We start from the raw sequence: 17,587 nt of genomic DNA, 5'->3' as shown, positions 1-17,587 counted from the left end.
AATATCGCCCTCTTTTCTCCCATTAATTATTACGCCATTAATTGCTTAATTGCTTCAATGGATTACAGCAACATTTTCCCCTTTTATCTGCTTTTAATTCATCAGGAAAAACAGGAGTTGGAATCTGGCAGGCTTCTTCATGTGGAGATTTCCCCCTGCTATATATTAGTGAATTTGAGATCTTCCCGTTGAAGTCCCCAGCCCTATCATAGTGTGTTTTAATCCCACGTTATTGTGGTCGAAAATGATAGTTCCATCTGCACAGATTAGCTTCGATATTGAACTTCCTACAGTTTTAGTTGGACATGCTGTTGGATTATTCAAGGCTTTTCTGAGGTCAGCGACATACATTTTGGTGGCTCTTTTAAAAAGAGGCATTGCCCCCCAATTCATACAGACCCAAGTGTCCGTGCATCAGACTTGTACCACCTTTACCATTGTATGGTCTATACCCCAGGAATTCAGTTTGAACGAAAGCTTATTGCCTTTGATAGTGTTGGATGCAATTCTTACGTCAATGGAGCTGCATAAAGGTTCAATGAGGGGGCTCTGTGTACTTACTCATTAGCATCAAACGAGTCATGATGTTGTCAGTGGCTCTATATTTGCCACTAAAGCCTCTATGTTGCCATGGGTGTGCTTCATCTCCTCTGCCCAACTTATAAGGTCGCTTAAGAGCACTGGAATCGCTGGCAAATGGACTTCATGCAGGATTTGATTATAGAGGCATAATGATCTCTGGCATTGAACACAATGTTACACTTCACATGGATGATGTTGGTCAGCAGCGGAACATCTGGTCACATTGCCTGAGAGTTGAGAGAATTGGAACTAGGTCACCCCTCTTCTATACTTGGACACGTTCATTACATTCCCTCTGCAAGAGGTCAGGGCACTTGGCATGAAGTAGTGCTTTTTATGTTTCATCACTTAATAAATAACCCCTACCGTGAACCGTTCGATTTATTAGATCATGATGTAGTCAGCAGGGGGGGGGGGGGTGGATTAAGAAGCCTTGAAATTCTGCATTTTCTGCCACTTTCTATGCAGGGTAAATTTCTAAAAGCGCAATGCTGGTTTTCACTAATAATAATAATAATAATAAAACCATTTATAAAGCGCATGGTTACACTCAAGACAGTGTGTCCCCGCGCTGTGGATACGTTCCATTCTAAAAACAAGCCCACCACAAGAACAATTAAACTGGACAGCTAAGTGCCGTCTCCTAACTTCTGGGGAAGAGATGTGTTTTAGCCTCAGGCGAAACCTCCTTTCGGAGGGTTCCATATGCAATTCTAAGGGGAGTTTGTTCCAGTGAGTGGCCGCCAGATAGCAAAATGAACGGCCTCCCATTCTTGCTTTAAAGATGCGGGGCACTGAGAACAGCATGCTCCCAAAGGACCTCAGATTACGTTTGGGGCGATGGATAGCAAGAAGCTTTTTTAGGTAGGGTGGTCCTTTCCCTTGGGCAATTCGATGGGCGAAGCACATGGCTTTGAAAAGGATGCGCTCTTTGATGGGCAGCCAGTGTAACTTTGCAAGAGCGTGCTTCCCAGATGCTCTCCGAGGAAGATTTAGGACTAAGCGGGCAGCTGCGCTTTGAACTCTTTGAAGTTGCTTTAGGCCTTTCTGAGTGAGGCCAATGAAAAGAGCATTGCCGTAGTCCAGATGAGGAGTAACTAAGGCGTGAATAAGGGATTTCCTAGAGCTAATGGGTAAAAGGTCAAGTACCTTACGCATGATTTTAGGAATTGCGTAACATTTACCGGTTACTTTTGCAATGTGCTTTGCAAACGAGAGTTCTGCATCCAGTAGGATTCCTAAGTTCTTAGCTGATTCTGTGGGGACAGGAGTTTGACCTAGTTCTACCGGCCACCAAGCTGATGACCACGCCGAGGGAGTTCTTCCAATCAGTAACACCTCAGTCTTGTCCCAATTAAGACGCAGACAGTTGTTATTCATCCAGCTTGCTACTGCTGAAAGACAGGTGGAAAAGTTGGTAGCTGCCTCACTCTGTCCCTGGGTAAGTGTGATCATCAGTTGCGTATCATCGGCGTAAGTGATGATTTCAACACCGAAAGATTCCACTATACGGGCAAGGGGTTCCATGTAAAGGTTGAATAAGGTAGGGCTCAAGCTGGAGCCCTGTGGAACCCCATGCTTCAGCTGTCTGGATGATGATTTAAATGGTGGACAGTGGATTTGGAAGCTTCTATTCTCCAGAAATGACTTTAGCCACTTATAAGCTGCTCCTTCCACTCCTATCTCTGATAGCCGTGACAGCAGCGTGGAGTGCGACACGGTGTCAAACGCCGCACTTAGATCTAACAATACCAACGCTGCTGTCTGACCTTTGTCTGCTATTTGTCTCAATAGTTCAGTGGAATAGAGGATAGCCGTTTCTGTCGAGTATTGAGCTCTAAAGCCCGATTGAGTCGAGTGTAGGAACTGACCTTGCTCAAGGTAGTCCATAAGCTGCAGGTTAACAATTTTTTCTGCAACCTTCATGCAAAAAGGCAGCAGAGAAATCTAGCACTAGACTCCTTTATTTGTTTTTGTCTCTGCTTGTTCTGATATAGATTACACTTTATTTTGGAGACCTTAGCACATGCTTGAATAGGCTCATTATTGACAATTAAAATGTAAACGACTGCCTTGTTCCCTATTAATCCTTATGAGAAGGTAGGAGTAGGTGTGCCAGTTTATGAATTGTGCAGCGGGTGACACAATTGCAGCATGCAGTGGAATGACTAACCTGGGATGACAATACAAACTGACCACAATTGGAGCTAATAGTGGATGGACCATTAAACGTGTCAGAAGATTCTGGCTGCAGATCGTTAGAAAACATGCTCCCACTTAAGAGGCAACATACATTTTAAGCAAATAGTTTTCACATTTGCCCCACAACTTCCAATAAGGATGCAGAGATTCATCACTTGATGGGGTCTGATTATAACGACTGTGGGTGGGGTCGATAGGCTGGGAGTGTTCACAAATAAACTTAGTTTATGTCACCCATGAATACGTGTACTGGGAGTGTACCATACGTGCAAAATGAATGCATGACTTGTTTTGTATGATAAGCCTAATGAAACACTTCAGCCCCAACACTCTGCATTGGCATGCTGACAAGCTAACTCGTCATTTGAAGTCAAGCTACGTTACGTTGGACCACCATATTCCATGGCATTATTTCCTAGGGTGCACATGTGGATGTTGAGAAAGTGAGGGATGGAGATGGCCAGGGAGTTTCATAAAATATATATGTGAACAGGAATAACCAGGGTCTCCTAGGATTAGGTTATAATGGTGAACGTTGCACATACTTACAGTATTGTTACATTTTTCTTAGTAAGAGAAAACGCCCTTTAGAGATATGATTCCATGGCACAAAATGTATAATTTAGTTATATGTTGAGTTTGTTATTGAATGCCAAAATACTAAAGGCATTGAACGTGTATTATCTTAGCTTTGCCTATGGTCATTAAAGCTTTGATCAGTTAATCATGTGAATCTGTGCAATAGCGCCTCACTCTTCATTTTCTTTTTTACCTTCAAAAACGATGTATTTGTGCAGAAAAGTGATTCTGAATATTTCCGAAGAATGAAAGAGGCACAGGAAAAAGCTATTGAAGAGGAGAATTCCATGGGAAGTAAGCGCAATGTAGAGAAAATGAATTATCAACGAGAGCTAGAGATGCAGCTTGAGGAGAAGGAACGAAAGCGACAAGAAGCCTATCAGGTGTTCCTGAAAGAGAAGCTGCTCATTGATGAAATTGTGAGGAAGATCTATGAAGAAGACCAAACGTAAGTTCCATTCTAAGTCTCCTATGCAGATCTGCTGGCCTATAAAGTCTTATGATATGTTGTCTCTAAGTAGTGAATCCCGGGCAGAAGAAATTGTATCACATTTATCACAAAGCGCACAATACCTGGTCATCATGTTAGTTACTCATAGAAGCGGTGCTATCCGGGACCATCCAAATGAAAAGGTAGTCCAAACATGTCAATAATTCCCTGCTTGCATGGACCCCAGAACACATTTTTATATAGAATATTTCATGGAGACAGCATCAATGATTCTCTTTATCCATGTTTGCTAGACTATTTATTTGCATTAGTAATGAATTAACATGTCTTCGATCATTGGATATTGAAATGATGAAATAATGAAAAAATAACATCAACCTTGTGAATTAGACGTTACTTGAATGTAGTATCTTTTCCCTGTTCATTAACAGGTGACACGGAAGGAGGGGGTGTGTACTAAGCAATTATAAAAAAGTTATGGCGTACTGCGCTCTGTATGTGAACAAGGGTACTTGTTGCCCGAAAGGCGTCATCGATGTGAGGAGTGAGGTTTAAATAAAACATCTTGCCGAAAGTATCTTGGGTCCGTTATATATATATATCCCAAGAAAACCTCAATTTTACCGGGGGCCCCCAGTTCTGCAGAGTGGGCTCGAACATCAGGAATGGAGATCCTGGAAACTGCGGTTCTGCCACCAAAGGAAAAGAGCCAACAGCGACTTGCTGAGAGGCTGACTTTATTTGTCATGAAATGCTTTCTTTAAATCCTTACATGTTTCAGCCTTAAGCCTTGCTCACAGGTGAGCGCAATTATATTTATGTAGTCCAAGTGGTCATGTGGCTTAATATTCCAGCCCCAGAATGCATCAGTATTGTGAGTTTGCAGCAAGGCATGGCACATCTCCCAATTCTGCCTAAATAGTGTTTTCACAGCCAATGTCCATGTAAAATATTAACAAATCTGCAGATCCTTACTGGTAAAGTTCTGTTACTGCACAGTGTGGTTTCCTGCACCATTTTCCATAGAAAAAGGGTTTTTTGACTTGCCTATATCTTCACGAAAATGTCCCAAAAAAATGTCGTAGTGAGTCTTGTTGTGCATGGAAAGTTTCGGAGTGATCTGTCAAGCGGGGGCTGAGAATAAAAAATGGGGAGGGGCAAAAAAAGTGTGTTTCCCATGTTAATTCCCATAGGAACTTTGAACACGACTACAGCCCAAGCCACTCGATAGAATGACCCCGAATGTGGCAGAAAGGTAGATTTTGTTACGTAGATCACACTTACTTATTTGGTGTAAATCTGTTTAGTAGTAGTTAAGACATTTAAGGAAATTCAAATTTGTATTTCGACGATGGTGGCTAATTGTCAAGCCCCTGGGCACCACCACCTTCCTTGGGCTATAACTTAAAAAGACTAGGTTGGGGCGCACGTATCCCCTAAGCTGCGGGGGCGTCCATGTGGACCCTGGGGCAACCCGGGGCACCCCACTCCATATTAACGTAACCCCCTGGGCCACCCATGGGCTCATGTTAATATGGAGTGGTGGGCCATGTGGACCCCCCTCCACCCACCCTGGGACCAGCACCCCCTCTGGAAGGAAGTAGGCCACGTGGATTCCTCCCAGTCCATTCTCTGCCCTGGGCCGCTACCTCCCCAGGGCGGTCTGTGCAAACAGAATGGGGGGGGCTGCACGGTTCCCCTTCTGGAGCCATGCATGGTCATGGGGAATGCCAACCCCCAGGGCTGCCTCCTGCTATGTTCCAGGGTGCCCATCCCTGGGACATTTTTGCTTGTCGGGAGCTGACGGCTCCCGCCAAGCAAAAGCAAACACTCCGGTTCCAACTGGCGGGAGCTGTCAAAGTGCTCCTTTAATCTCTTTACCTGCCGGGTGGATGACACTCCGCTTTATGAACGTGCGAGCAAATTTCTGATGTCAATAAGTTCGCTAATAGTCCCCCTGCAAGACAGTGGGAAGAATGGAACTTTGTGGTGCTTCAAGGTTTGAGTTGTCGCGTAAAGTGCTCGGCCACCCTGCCACAAGTGCAGGGGTGTATTGCTGGTGGCCTCTCGTACCCCCTGGGATGTTTCCCTTGGGTTCACTAATTTGGGATATTTTATTTCAATTGTGGGGAGTTGGGGTGGATATTTCACAACCTATTTGGTGGTTGGTGTGGGAGGGGATGGAAGGGGGTTGAATTCTTTATTGGGGACCTGCCATGGTTTGGGTTAGAAGGTCTAGGTAAACTACGGTCGACATACACTGGTTTGCTAATGGCTGCCAATAGTCACAGGAATAGTGCCAGATTACACTACATAATCATTACCCAGTGGTCTGATTCTGGTTTAAGCTGCCTTAGATCCCTGCCGGGTCGCATATGTATGGTCCCATACTTCTGCGATGACTGCCCTGACATGTATCACTTGGAATATTAGAGGGTTGAACGACCGCAGGAAGACAAGACTGGTACACTCTTCCTTATCGAGGCATGGGGTGGACCTCTGTTTACTACAGGAAACACACCTGACGAGTGCAACAGCAGGCATGGTTGGAAATAATAGATGGGGAGAGGTGATGGAGGCCAGATATTCGAACTATTCAAGGGGAGTCGCAATATTTATACGCAAAGGACTCCAGTGAAAGACGCATCACACGATAATAGATAGGGAGGGACGGTACATTCTGCTTCAAGGTACGTTATATAACACGCCCATGGTGATAATAAACACGTATGGCCCAAACACTGACACTCCGGAATTCTTTCCAGATATATGGCAGAAAGTTCAAGTAATGAACAACATGGCTGTCATGTGGGGGGCGATTTCAATGTGGTCCTTTCGGGTGTGGCTTACAGGCAGGGAGCGTCCCGTGAACATCATCCAAAAGCGGCCGCGCTACTGGCAGATATCATAGAAGACCTACACCTAGTGGACTCCTGGAGAGATCTACACCCTACGGTCCGAGAAGGCACATGTGTGACACATCACCGTAATGCATGGTCGAGGCTGGACTTCTGGCTTGTCTCCAAGGACTTGCATATGTGGGTAAATTCTGCTAGGCATCACCCGCGTACTCTATCTGATCACGCACCCACTCAGTTGACACTTAAAATACCAGGTCCTTACATTACACAGTTTAGTTGGCGATTCCCATCAAGTGCTCTGCTAGATCAAGTGTTTCGAGAAGAGCTTAGAGGGAAAGTAGAGGACTATTTTACGCTGACCGAAGGTACAGTGGAGTCACCTGGTACGTTGTGGGAAGCATTTAAAGTGGCGGTTAGAGGAGACTGTATAGCGCTTAAAACAGGAGTCCTAAGGGATATAAGGAACACCTTACATAGACTAGAGCGCGAGCTTGGGGAGCTGGAACGATTGCAACTTCGGTCTCCCTCCCCTGCAATCACAGCACAGATTAGAGCTAAATTGACAGAGCATCAGGCAAAGGCTGAAAGGGAAATGGCATATTTGCACAAACACGCTCGGGCGAGACGCTATGGGGAGGGAGAACGAGCTGGGAAAACACTGGCAGGCCTACTTAGATTACCTTGGGGCAGAATACATCACTGAATTACAGAATGAAGAAGGGGAGGGAGGGAGAGCGCCGCCGGAAATCCTACGGGAAATGTCCCAATTCTACAAAACATTGTATACTTTGAAATCCAATCCTTTTCAGGCAGATATAGTTGAATACCTAGACACTATAGCACTGGCATGGTTGAACAATGGGGCGAGGGAATATATGGAACTTCCCATTACAGTGGACGACATTAGACAAGTGATCAGCAGTATGCCAGCTGGTAAGGCTCCAGGAGCAGACGGGCTGCCTGCAGCATTTTACAAGGAATACGTAGATATCCTTGCGCCTCGACTATTGCAGATGTATCTTGAGGCTATGGAAACGTGCATACTCCCCCACCCCCCACTCTACGTGAGGCCACCATAATAGCCCTACTGAAACCTGACAAGGACCCCACAATGCCAGACTCATATCACCCATTGTCGCTAATCAGTTTGGATACCAAGATCTATGCCAAATTGATTGCTAATAGATTGCAATCAATGCTCCCACAGGTAGCGCTGCCAGATCAATCTGGTTTTATACCGGGGCGTTCGACGTCCCACAATTTGAGAACCGTGTTTGGACTCCTACACTATCTGGACCCTCATGTGCAGGCAGTAGCTGTGTTATTAGACGCCACTAAGGTGTTTGACTCCTTAGAGTGGAAGTTTAACTTTATCTTATTGTCCCGTATGGGGCTCAGCCCTTTATTTATAGAACAAATTCAATTTCTGTATACCAGTCCAATGGCGAGAGTCAGAGTGAACGGGCAGATATCGGAACCATTCGCTTTAACGAGAAGCACGCGGCAGGGCTGCCCTCTGTCGCCATTACTGTTTGCCATAGCCACGGAACCAATGACAGCTAGACTCAGACAACATCACACTCACAGGAGCATCGGCTTTACATCCAGAGGCCTATTGATCTCGATGCATGCCGACGACATGATAGTATATTTGACGAATCCTAGGGAAAACTTTGAAGCGGTAATGAGAGAACTGATTAGCGGGCATTCAAATAAATTGGTTGAAATCCATGATAGTACCTCTAACTGACACAACAAATCAGTTTGAAACGGAATTCCCAATACTATGGAAGAGTGGAGAAGTACAATACCTGAGGATCTGGGTGAGCAGGTCTTTGCAGGAAATATGGCTAGCCAATTATGGTAGAGTAATAGACTGGTTAGCAGATAAAATACAGAGATGGAAACAGCTGCCGCTTTCCTTGATTGGGCGTATAGCCATTACTAATGGTAATCCTACCAAAACTGTTGTACTTAAATATCCCAATGCCGCTGAATACACATTTCTTAAAAAAACTCAGCTCTCACATTATCGAACTGGTATGGGCGGGTAAGCAACCCAGAGTTTCATGGAATTTGTTGACACTTCCCTTCACTCAGGGGGGCTTGGGGGCTTGGGATTTCGAACTATACGCATACAGCGCACAGGCACAATGCCTTTATTTCTGGCAACATCCAACACCATACCAGCCTCGTGTGGCAATACAAATAGCTAGAGTGGCTCCCATCCCGATTAACACGGCGGTGTATCAGCCTTATAAGAGACCAAATTCGGAAATAGATACTGTAGAAACTACACGGTGGGCTTGGAGGTGGATTGCAAGGAGGGCCAATCAGGAGGATCTATATGCTCCCTCAACGCCACTAGGAAGAAACCCTGCTATTAACTCCACTAAAGAACAGAGCGGCAACATTGCGAGCGAAGACACATGCACTGGATAAGGGTGGAGATTTATACCCAGAAGGGACATTTTTGACACTACAACTGATGTGCGATTCACAACCACCTACAGTGTCAGCCATGCTCTTGTATTACCAGGTTAGATCTGCATGCCCTGCTCGATATAAGAGCTTCCCTCAAGAGGCTCCGACACTACCGGCGCTAGAAAATATACTGTCCAACCCTTCTTCTCGTAAATTAATAACTAGCATTTACAGTGTAACACAAAGGGATTCCCCAATTATCTCTCCTACATCTAAAGTGGAATGGGAGAAAGACATCGAAATAGCCATCACGGACAAACAATGGCTGTTCTGCTGCTCGCAGTTAGAACAACTCTCACCAAACTATAGATTATGGCTTATCCACTTTAACTTTTTACACAGAATATATCGCACACCCTACCAACTACACCACATGGGAATACATCCAGATACAAGCTGTTGGAGGTGCGGAATACAGGGGGCCACGTTCTCACACTTGGCATGGGAGTGCGGACAGATAGCACCCCCAGTCAAGAGATCTGGGTTAAATCCATCATTCTTTTGCTCACTATGCCACCCCAGTTTTGAGACCAAGCGTGCACCTTCTTGGCAACAGTGGAAGTGATAAATGTTGATCGCAGCACCCGTCGTGCTTCTACAAGGTGCTGTTATTAACATGAACACCTGCCTCTCAGGGGATGTGCTGTGTGTGTGCGTGCTCCAAAGAAGACACTGCACACTCGTAGTGTCAGGTGCGCGGGCGCCGAAGCGCGCACCTTCAGGAGAACAGTGGTTGTGACGCCCAATAATATTTCTGTATATCAGTAAAAGCTATTCCCCCATCGTACCAACCGCTTGTCAATTTGCATGTAGGAGGAGTCGATTGTGAGTCGTCTCTGTGCCATTTCCTGGACTGAACTTGATCCCCCTACAGATGAGGATCTTCCAGCCTGAGATGCTGTGGAATATATTGTTTGTACTGTAGCAGGTGACAGATCAATCCTTTGACTCTTGTGAGAGTTATGTTGATAGTTTTTGTCTTGTCGATGTCAACACTACTCTTCAATGGCAGTGCAGTCAATGGCATGATGATAAGGTGTGTTCCAAGGATCGGTGAATTCTCGACAGTGAAGGATGTTGACATTGACCAACCAGAGTATTGAAGTCTGAGGTTGTCGATCCTTACGTTGATGGTGAGCAGGTCAGCATCGATGGTCTCAATGGTGTCATCAGTGATCTTAACGGTGAAGATGATAAGAATAGTGTTGGGTTTTTTCTAATCGCTCTACCTCTGTGTTTTTTTTCCAGGGGATGGAAATTACATGGAAGCTACCCTCATGGCTTCTAACAGGACTCTCAGTCTGATTATTTCTCTGTCTCTTAATGTTCTTTAGAACATTTTTTACTGATTTCAAAGTTGGGGACTTAATGAGAGGGAAACAGACCTACTACTCACACTTTGTGTATCTGTCATAGCCTTCTTTCTCCTACATGATGGAGACTTGGAGAAGAGGGATTGCGTTTTGACAGAAAATCCAGCCAAAAACTGGTGAAAAAATGATTCACTTGACAGTTGTAAAAAAAGATGTTGAGTGAGATAAATATAATTGTTTTTCAATGAAGAATTTTAGAATGAAGTTAAAAAAATAGCAGTGTTCCTGGGGTCCTTCTCTCAGGCTCCTCGGAAAAAAGAACTGGGTAACACAGGCAACTGCCAATACAAAGCGTTCTGGAAAGAGGTGTCTTTCAGGTTCTAAAAGAGAAAGGCACCATTTATTCTATCGCTGTTAAATATAAGCCTTAAGGCTATATTTTTCATGTCATCTTTTTACCACTTCACCACAAATTTGGGAGTGCTCTGCTGAACAGTCATGAAAAGTTAGGCTTTTATAGGCTTTCATCCAACAGATTTATAAAGCAGATTCATGGACAAAGACATTCCTTGATTCTGTTTCCATGAAATGAACTATAAAGAAATGTGTTCTGGGTCCACACACTCACTGAAGATCCTATGATGTAGATATGTTTATTACAGTTTATTACAGTTTATTTGCATTTTCATATGAAATGACAAAACATACCAATTTAGAAAAGGAAACCAGAGGTTTGTGTAGGAGATTACAAAAAAAAGAAGAGCAGAGAGGGGAAGAAGGGATGTAGCTGTAGTAGGTAATTGTGAAAGAAATGTAAGCCCTAGTAAATCAGGACCAAGAAACCTTTGCCTATACCGGTAGATCTATAAAATAAGATATTTCAATTAGCATCAAGCATACATCTCCGTGAAATCTTAACTTATTTATGACTGTATTCACCCCGTCTCTGGTTCTCATTTGAATCCTATATTTTTATTAATTGTACAGTTTGCTCCAAAAAATTTGATCACTTTTTATCTAATCATGAACATTGTTTTGTAAATATCCTTGCTTAATGTAACATTCTCCAGATTTTCATAATTTATACTTGACTGACTATTGCATCTAGCCTCTTCTCTGTCTCTCTTGTGGTTGAAATGAGCAATCAGAAGGAGCATTTAAAATGTAGTTCTCCATCCTCCAGTCCTCGGGGTGAGCGAATTGTAAATTAGGGCTCAACAAAGAAGTAGAATACTGTCCCGGGTAACATTAAAAAAGAAATTATTAATGGGCATGAAGCTCATTGAGAGCTAGGTGTCGCATTTCATGTTCTACTTTGTTCTCACCCAAAAGGATCAGCACCCCATTGTGCATAAATATGCACAGAGACGTTGACGTAGGATTCGGAATTCCCTTGTGAAGTAATGTCCAATCCAACATGTCTGATGACAGCCACCCCAGGAGGGTTCCCACCCTGCTCGCATGTCCTTGTAGACAAACAAACATATGCTCTTGCCCTCTTCATCACCTAATCGAAGGAATGCACCATTCCCCAAATCAGAGTACTCAAGCTCACCCTGTTCTTTGTCACCTGATTTTAGGCAAGCTGACTGGATCCCAAAGACTAGTGAATCCATTCAGATCAGAAGTGCTTATTGTTCCCTCTCACTGCCCGTCCAAATCTAGCTGCAAAGTGGGCATCTTTGCCTGATAACTGCTACAGGTCTTTGAAGTCTGAAAGAACACAGGCCTGGTTTCTAAAAACTGCACTGAAAATCCTATCTTTAAGGCCCGTGGGGCACAAAAGAAACTTGAAATATGATACTACTGGGGCACTCCAGTGAGAAGAAAAAAAGCACATCATCCAGGTCATTAGTTCCCTGCCGAGATACTCTTGGGTGTCCCAGATCCGTCCCCCCGCCCCTACGCCAAAAAAAAAATCACTCTACAAACAGGATCCAGACTTTGTTTCCTTCAAGTTGTTCCCATTTGTCAAACTGAATCTAATCAGAGTTTTAGGTACTTGCAGCCATTATTCATCACCTGCTCTGAACTTTTCCTTCTCCTCCATCACCCTCTTGCTACTGTTGATAGACCAGGCAGCAGTACTGGTGTGCGCCAAAAGGCACATGGTGGGTGTCCGGTGTCACATAATGTGTCTTGAAGCCAAATGGCTATGTTTATAATGTTGCATAATGGGTTTTCATTCCCATCATCCTCCCACCTCCACAAACCTTCCCCATGTTATAGCCCGCACTCAGGAAAGGGTGGTGAGGCACTTTTGAAAAGGAGGTACATTTGCATGCAGATCTGGCATTTCAATTTACCAGGTTCAAAGAAAGTCGAAAACTAATGGTACAGAGACCTTTCTAGACCGAGTCGTGGATCTTGAAACTGCTTTTGGGCTTGTATGATGGGGTGGACTATTGGTGTGTATTTACCAACCTTGGCACTGCCAAGATCACTCCCAAAATCAGAGCTCCCTTTAATTTCCTGGAGCATTGCTGTGGTTGCATATGGATATTTTATTCTGTGACAAAACGCCATGATAGCTCTCCACCCCCTCGCTTCTATATTTTTCTCTCCCACTCTTTCTTCCTCCAAGTCCCCCACTAATAGCCCCACCGTCATCATATTTGTCCTCCTGCTTTTTTTCTCCCTCTTGGGCTTGTCGTCTCTTCTCTTCCTTCAGCGGTGCCTGTCAGTATACCTCCTTTTTGCCCACCTTACCCTCTTCTTTGAAAGTGTGCATTTACATTCGCTCACAGCGAACACATGCTTAACGAATAAAGGTCATACCCCTAAAAAAGTGTTTCATACTCTACCTCAACACAATTTTTTTAGATGGACTTCTTAACCCACTTTTAAAATGATACACTTGAGAACCATCTCCGACTTTAGCCTGCGCTGTCATTGTCACTCATTCGACCTGCACGTCCTACGCCTCTCGTCAGTGGGCGAGTTGCTGCCATCTGGCCTCTGCTCTGTTACGAGTGCTTTAATTGGGCAGGTACACACAGGTGCTGGGTACCTGTCCTATTTTCATTTGAAAGGGAGAGTACCAGCACTTCTCTGCACTGGTGCCATGCTGTTATTGGAAGAGTAATTTCACTTCTCAGTAGCGAGTATGTATTCTGTGCTAGGGAATACATGCACTTTGTCTATTTCTATCACTACTGATACTTTTGTTTCTTTCAAGGGCTGAACAGAATCAGAAAAATATAACCTTGCAAAGTCCGTGCATTCTGTCTGTTGCTGAAGCCAGCCCGTCTTGGCCTTATCTGTTCAGTTCCACCAGGATTCACAAATGCCAAAGATCAACGCTACATGCACTCTCCTTTATTCTCTTTTATTTTCAGAAATCAGATTTAGGACCTTCTTCTATAGTAGCTGGAGCTTATGTGAAGATAAATCATCATCTAGGCGTCGTCATGCCTGTCGTCTTTGTGGTCATTTCTGTAAGGGTTACTCATACCTCTTAACCTGCAATCCCAAATGTCCCATACACTCCTGTGACCACATTTTTAAACGTCCAACTAGGGACCACATTTACAGTAATTAAACGTATGTGTAGAAGTCGATATGCAACCTCACAAGGCTACTCTGAAATATAAAAAATGCACTTGTTTTATCGACACAGGGAGAGACAGCTAAAACTTGAAAAAATGAGTGCAACTCAAAGATACATAGAGGAGTTTAAACTGCAGCAGGCAGAGTGGAGGAGAATGGAACGTCATAAAATGGAGGCAGAAAACCAGAAAATTTTGGAGTTTGCGAACATGCAACAGCGCAGAGAACAAGATCGAATGGCTGAAGTCCGTGAGCGGGAACAGCGGAAACTTGCACTCCAAAATATGGTACGTTAAGAAAACTGATTTTTGGTGTTTGTCGGCTTTTGTTCCGCTTGGGAAGCTTTTGCCTTAACACTTCTGTTTTAAGCCGTGTGCATTGTTACCAAACATTGTCAGCATCTCTCTGTATAACTTCTGTGCCTTGTTAGTCATCGGTTGCATATGTGTATTCTGTGTGCTTCCCTTGGTGCAAGGGTCTCCCTCTAACCATGTGCCTATCCCTGGCTAGTGGAAGTCAAGGACGGAAGTGTGTAGATTTATGGATGTGCACACCCTCACTGGCCCTATGCAAGCCCTAGGGAGATGAGAGGAACATCAGGAAGTGCAAATGTTCAAGGTCTTACAACCCTTCTGTTTTTTGGTCAATGTGCAGTGAAGGGGACACCAAGTGGAAGAGGACTAGCCCCCTCTCTGGCTCATAAGACTTCCTTAACAGTTTTGTTTTTATTTCCAGTTCCCATCTGGGTTTTTTGTTACATCTTCCATTGCATCACGTGATAAAGCTTCTGAGCTTTCTGCTGCTAACTTACTGTGCTAACAAGTTATTTTGTTTTGTTGGTGCTATTTGGAAAACCAAGTTTCAGTTCACTTCACTATTTCTGAGGAGGGTTGTGCCGAGGAGTGGAGCCTAGCTGTCCCTATGGGGCATTCTCGGAGATGGACCTTCTCCATTCTCCTATTCTAATTAGGGGTCTAACTTCATCCCTACTGATTGCCCGTGGCAATTGATGAGCAGAAAGCTTGCGGGTCGATGAGCAGTAAGTCCTGCCACAAGTAGAAGTGAAGGAGTGCATTTTGCCTCTGTACTGAAGCAAGAGGCGTAGTTAACAACAAAGGAACCAGGAAGGACCAGTATCGGCCAACCCTGCTTCGTAGGATTGCCATCTACAGCAATCTTGTTGCAGTACCAAACTCAGGAGTATGTGAAACAGACATATGTTCTCCTGATCACCATCATGCCAGGGTAGAATGCTGCACTGAAGTCCCTGGACCAGTCCCAGGCTCATTGTCCTTCCTGTCTTCTGGATTGGCAGAAAATCTTGTCATGAATGTATTTATGGGTACTTAAAAAGTGTGTACTAAACACTACATATTCGTCACTATAAAGTTCTGAGTTCCAAAAGAAAGTTTATTAAGAAAACAAGTGATACAGTATAATATCGGGGCGGGGGTGGGGGAGTACAGAAGAGGGAAACATAAAAATTAAAAATATTATGTAAACATATCAAAGTTTGAATGAAAAGGCATGAAAAATATCAATATAATAATAAAACATTACATTGCAAGTAACATCCATGTAACAACGTAGCATTAATCAAAATATAACAACATAATATAAAATAATATCGGAGATATGGAATATCATGGAGGCCGAGCAACTTCTTGTTGAGCAGGAGTTAAAGAGAAAGAGCGTTTAGCACTGTAATCAATGAACAATGTAACAGGTGACCATACAATAGAGCGCTTCATGGGTAGATAAATGGATGAACACATGCTGTATCCAGTCTGTAATGATAACACACTGCACACCACCAAGCTTGGAAAGATAAATTTGTGAAGTCCTTCCAATTTTTAATGATCTGTTGAAAGGCAATTGCCAACAATACGTCTACAATCTTGGTACTGGAAGTATGACCCTCCCAAATAGGGGATAAACTACCCAGAAATAGATGTGTGTTAGAGAAAGGGAAATTGGAATTGAAGATAGAGTTAATTTGACCCCAAACAGATCTCCAGAAGTTATGTAGGTGAGGGCAAGTAAAAAGCAGGTGTTTTAAATCAGCTAATGGAGAGGAGCAGGGCCAACAAGTGTCTGGTACTGTGACACGCCATTTGTGTAATACGGCCGGGTGCAGCAAAAGCCTGTTATAGATAAAAAAACAATGTTTGCGTTACATTTGCCGCTCTAGAAGTTTTCCTAATTTTAGACCATATTTTGTTCCACAGAGAAGAAGTCCACTCCCAGATCTTCCTCCCAGGACAGTTCAACTTTGGTCTTTGTTCTAATGAGCTGCGAGGATCGTAAATGAGTATAAATATTGGATGCCTTAGGAGATGAAAGAAGAAAGGCCAATAAATTATTAACCTTGGGAGTTATCAGGTTTAATTGAATTTGAGTGTAAGCAGTTAAAAGGGCCTGTGAGATTAGATTATGTTTGGAATGAAAGGAACGGGGTAAATGAAACAATTGACTAGCTTCAGAAAAAGACAAGGTCCTATTTTGAGAAAACAGTTGATGGTTCCAAAGTAAACCTCTGTGTCTCCAAGATTTCCAATAAAAAGGTTTCCCGCCAATTAAAATAGACGTGTTATGTCCTAATGAAGAGTTAAGAAAGGAATCTTGATCAGTAGGCGATGGGAAAGGAGAAAACCCAGAAGTTTGCAAGTATACTTGAGAATAGGAGTAGATAAAGATGGTGGTCTACGGGTAAAAAAGAGGAATTCCTTATCACTCTAAAGTTCTAAAGAGAATGTTGGGTCCATGGTGATCCAGTCATTGCCATAGTAGCCAGAGTTTGTAAAGATCATCATCATCTATGTGTTGTGATGACTATCATCTTTGTGGTCATTTCTCTAAAGGTCACTTCGCCTCTTTATTTGCATTGTCAAATGTCCCATATACTCTTGTGACCACATATTTACATCTTATCTCTCTGATCAGGCACTGCTGGATCTTATGTTGGCTTGTCTTGTTTTCATATATGAACATTTCATTTGCTTATGATCATCTATTCTCAGCTCAAACTCCTTCCTGGATACCTTTAGTGTGACTCCATCTGATCATAAGATTTCTTGTGCTGGGGTAGTATACATTTAAGACTAGATCAAGGATTTCTTTCAAGAACGTAAGTCCATAACATTAGGGAAGATGTTCGGATTAATCGCACAAAGCGCCACAAAATTCGGACATAATGCGTTTCATGTGTCTGGTATTTCCCTGAAGGTAAGTTCCGCAGAATAGAATAGAGTTCTCTTCCAGGGGATCCTCATCAATAGTCATAAGCACTAGAATATTCCCGCCATGCGCGGGACCCCGGAAACGCAATCATGTATGTTGCCCACAGATATGTATGTGTGTGTATATATATATATATATATATATATATATATATATATATATATATATATATATATATATTACCTACTGGCGGTCGCCAGTAGGTATATATAGTTAGGATTTTTTCTCTATGGGATTTTTGAAAATTCTATGTCTAATAACTTTGGCGTTTGTGGACGGAATTGGCTGGAATTTTCAGGAAAATGGAACATTTTGTTTCTGAGCAG

General features: G+C 43.4%; 1 protein-coding gene across 1 annotated transcript in view; it reads left to right on the top strand.

The window, feature by feature from the left end:
• The window catches only part of MNS1 (meiosis specific nuclear structural 1), a 206,095-nt gene that overhangs the window by 91,380 nt on the left and 97,128 nt on the right, over positions 1 to 17,587 (top strand). The window contains exons 5-6 of the mRNA XM_078684605.1: positions 3,582 to 3,811; positions 14,092 to 14,308. Coding sequence (XP_078540731.1) covers positions 3,582 to 3,811; positions 14,092 to 14,308 — 447 coding nt within the window. The remainder of the gene's footprint in view (positions 1 to 3,581; positions 3,812 to 14,091; positions 14,309 to 17,587) is intronic.

This window comes from Lissotriton helveticus, chromosome 3_2 (genome assembly GCF_964261635.1).
Source record: "Lissotriton helveticus chromosome 3_2, aLisHel1.1, whole genome shotgun sequence".
NCBI lineage: Eukaryota > Metazoa > Chordata > Amphibia > Caudata > Salamandridae > Lissotriton > Lissotriton helveticus.
This window is presented reverse-complemented; position numbering and strand designations above follow the sequence as displayed.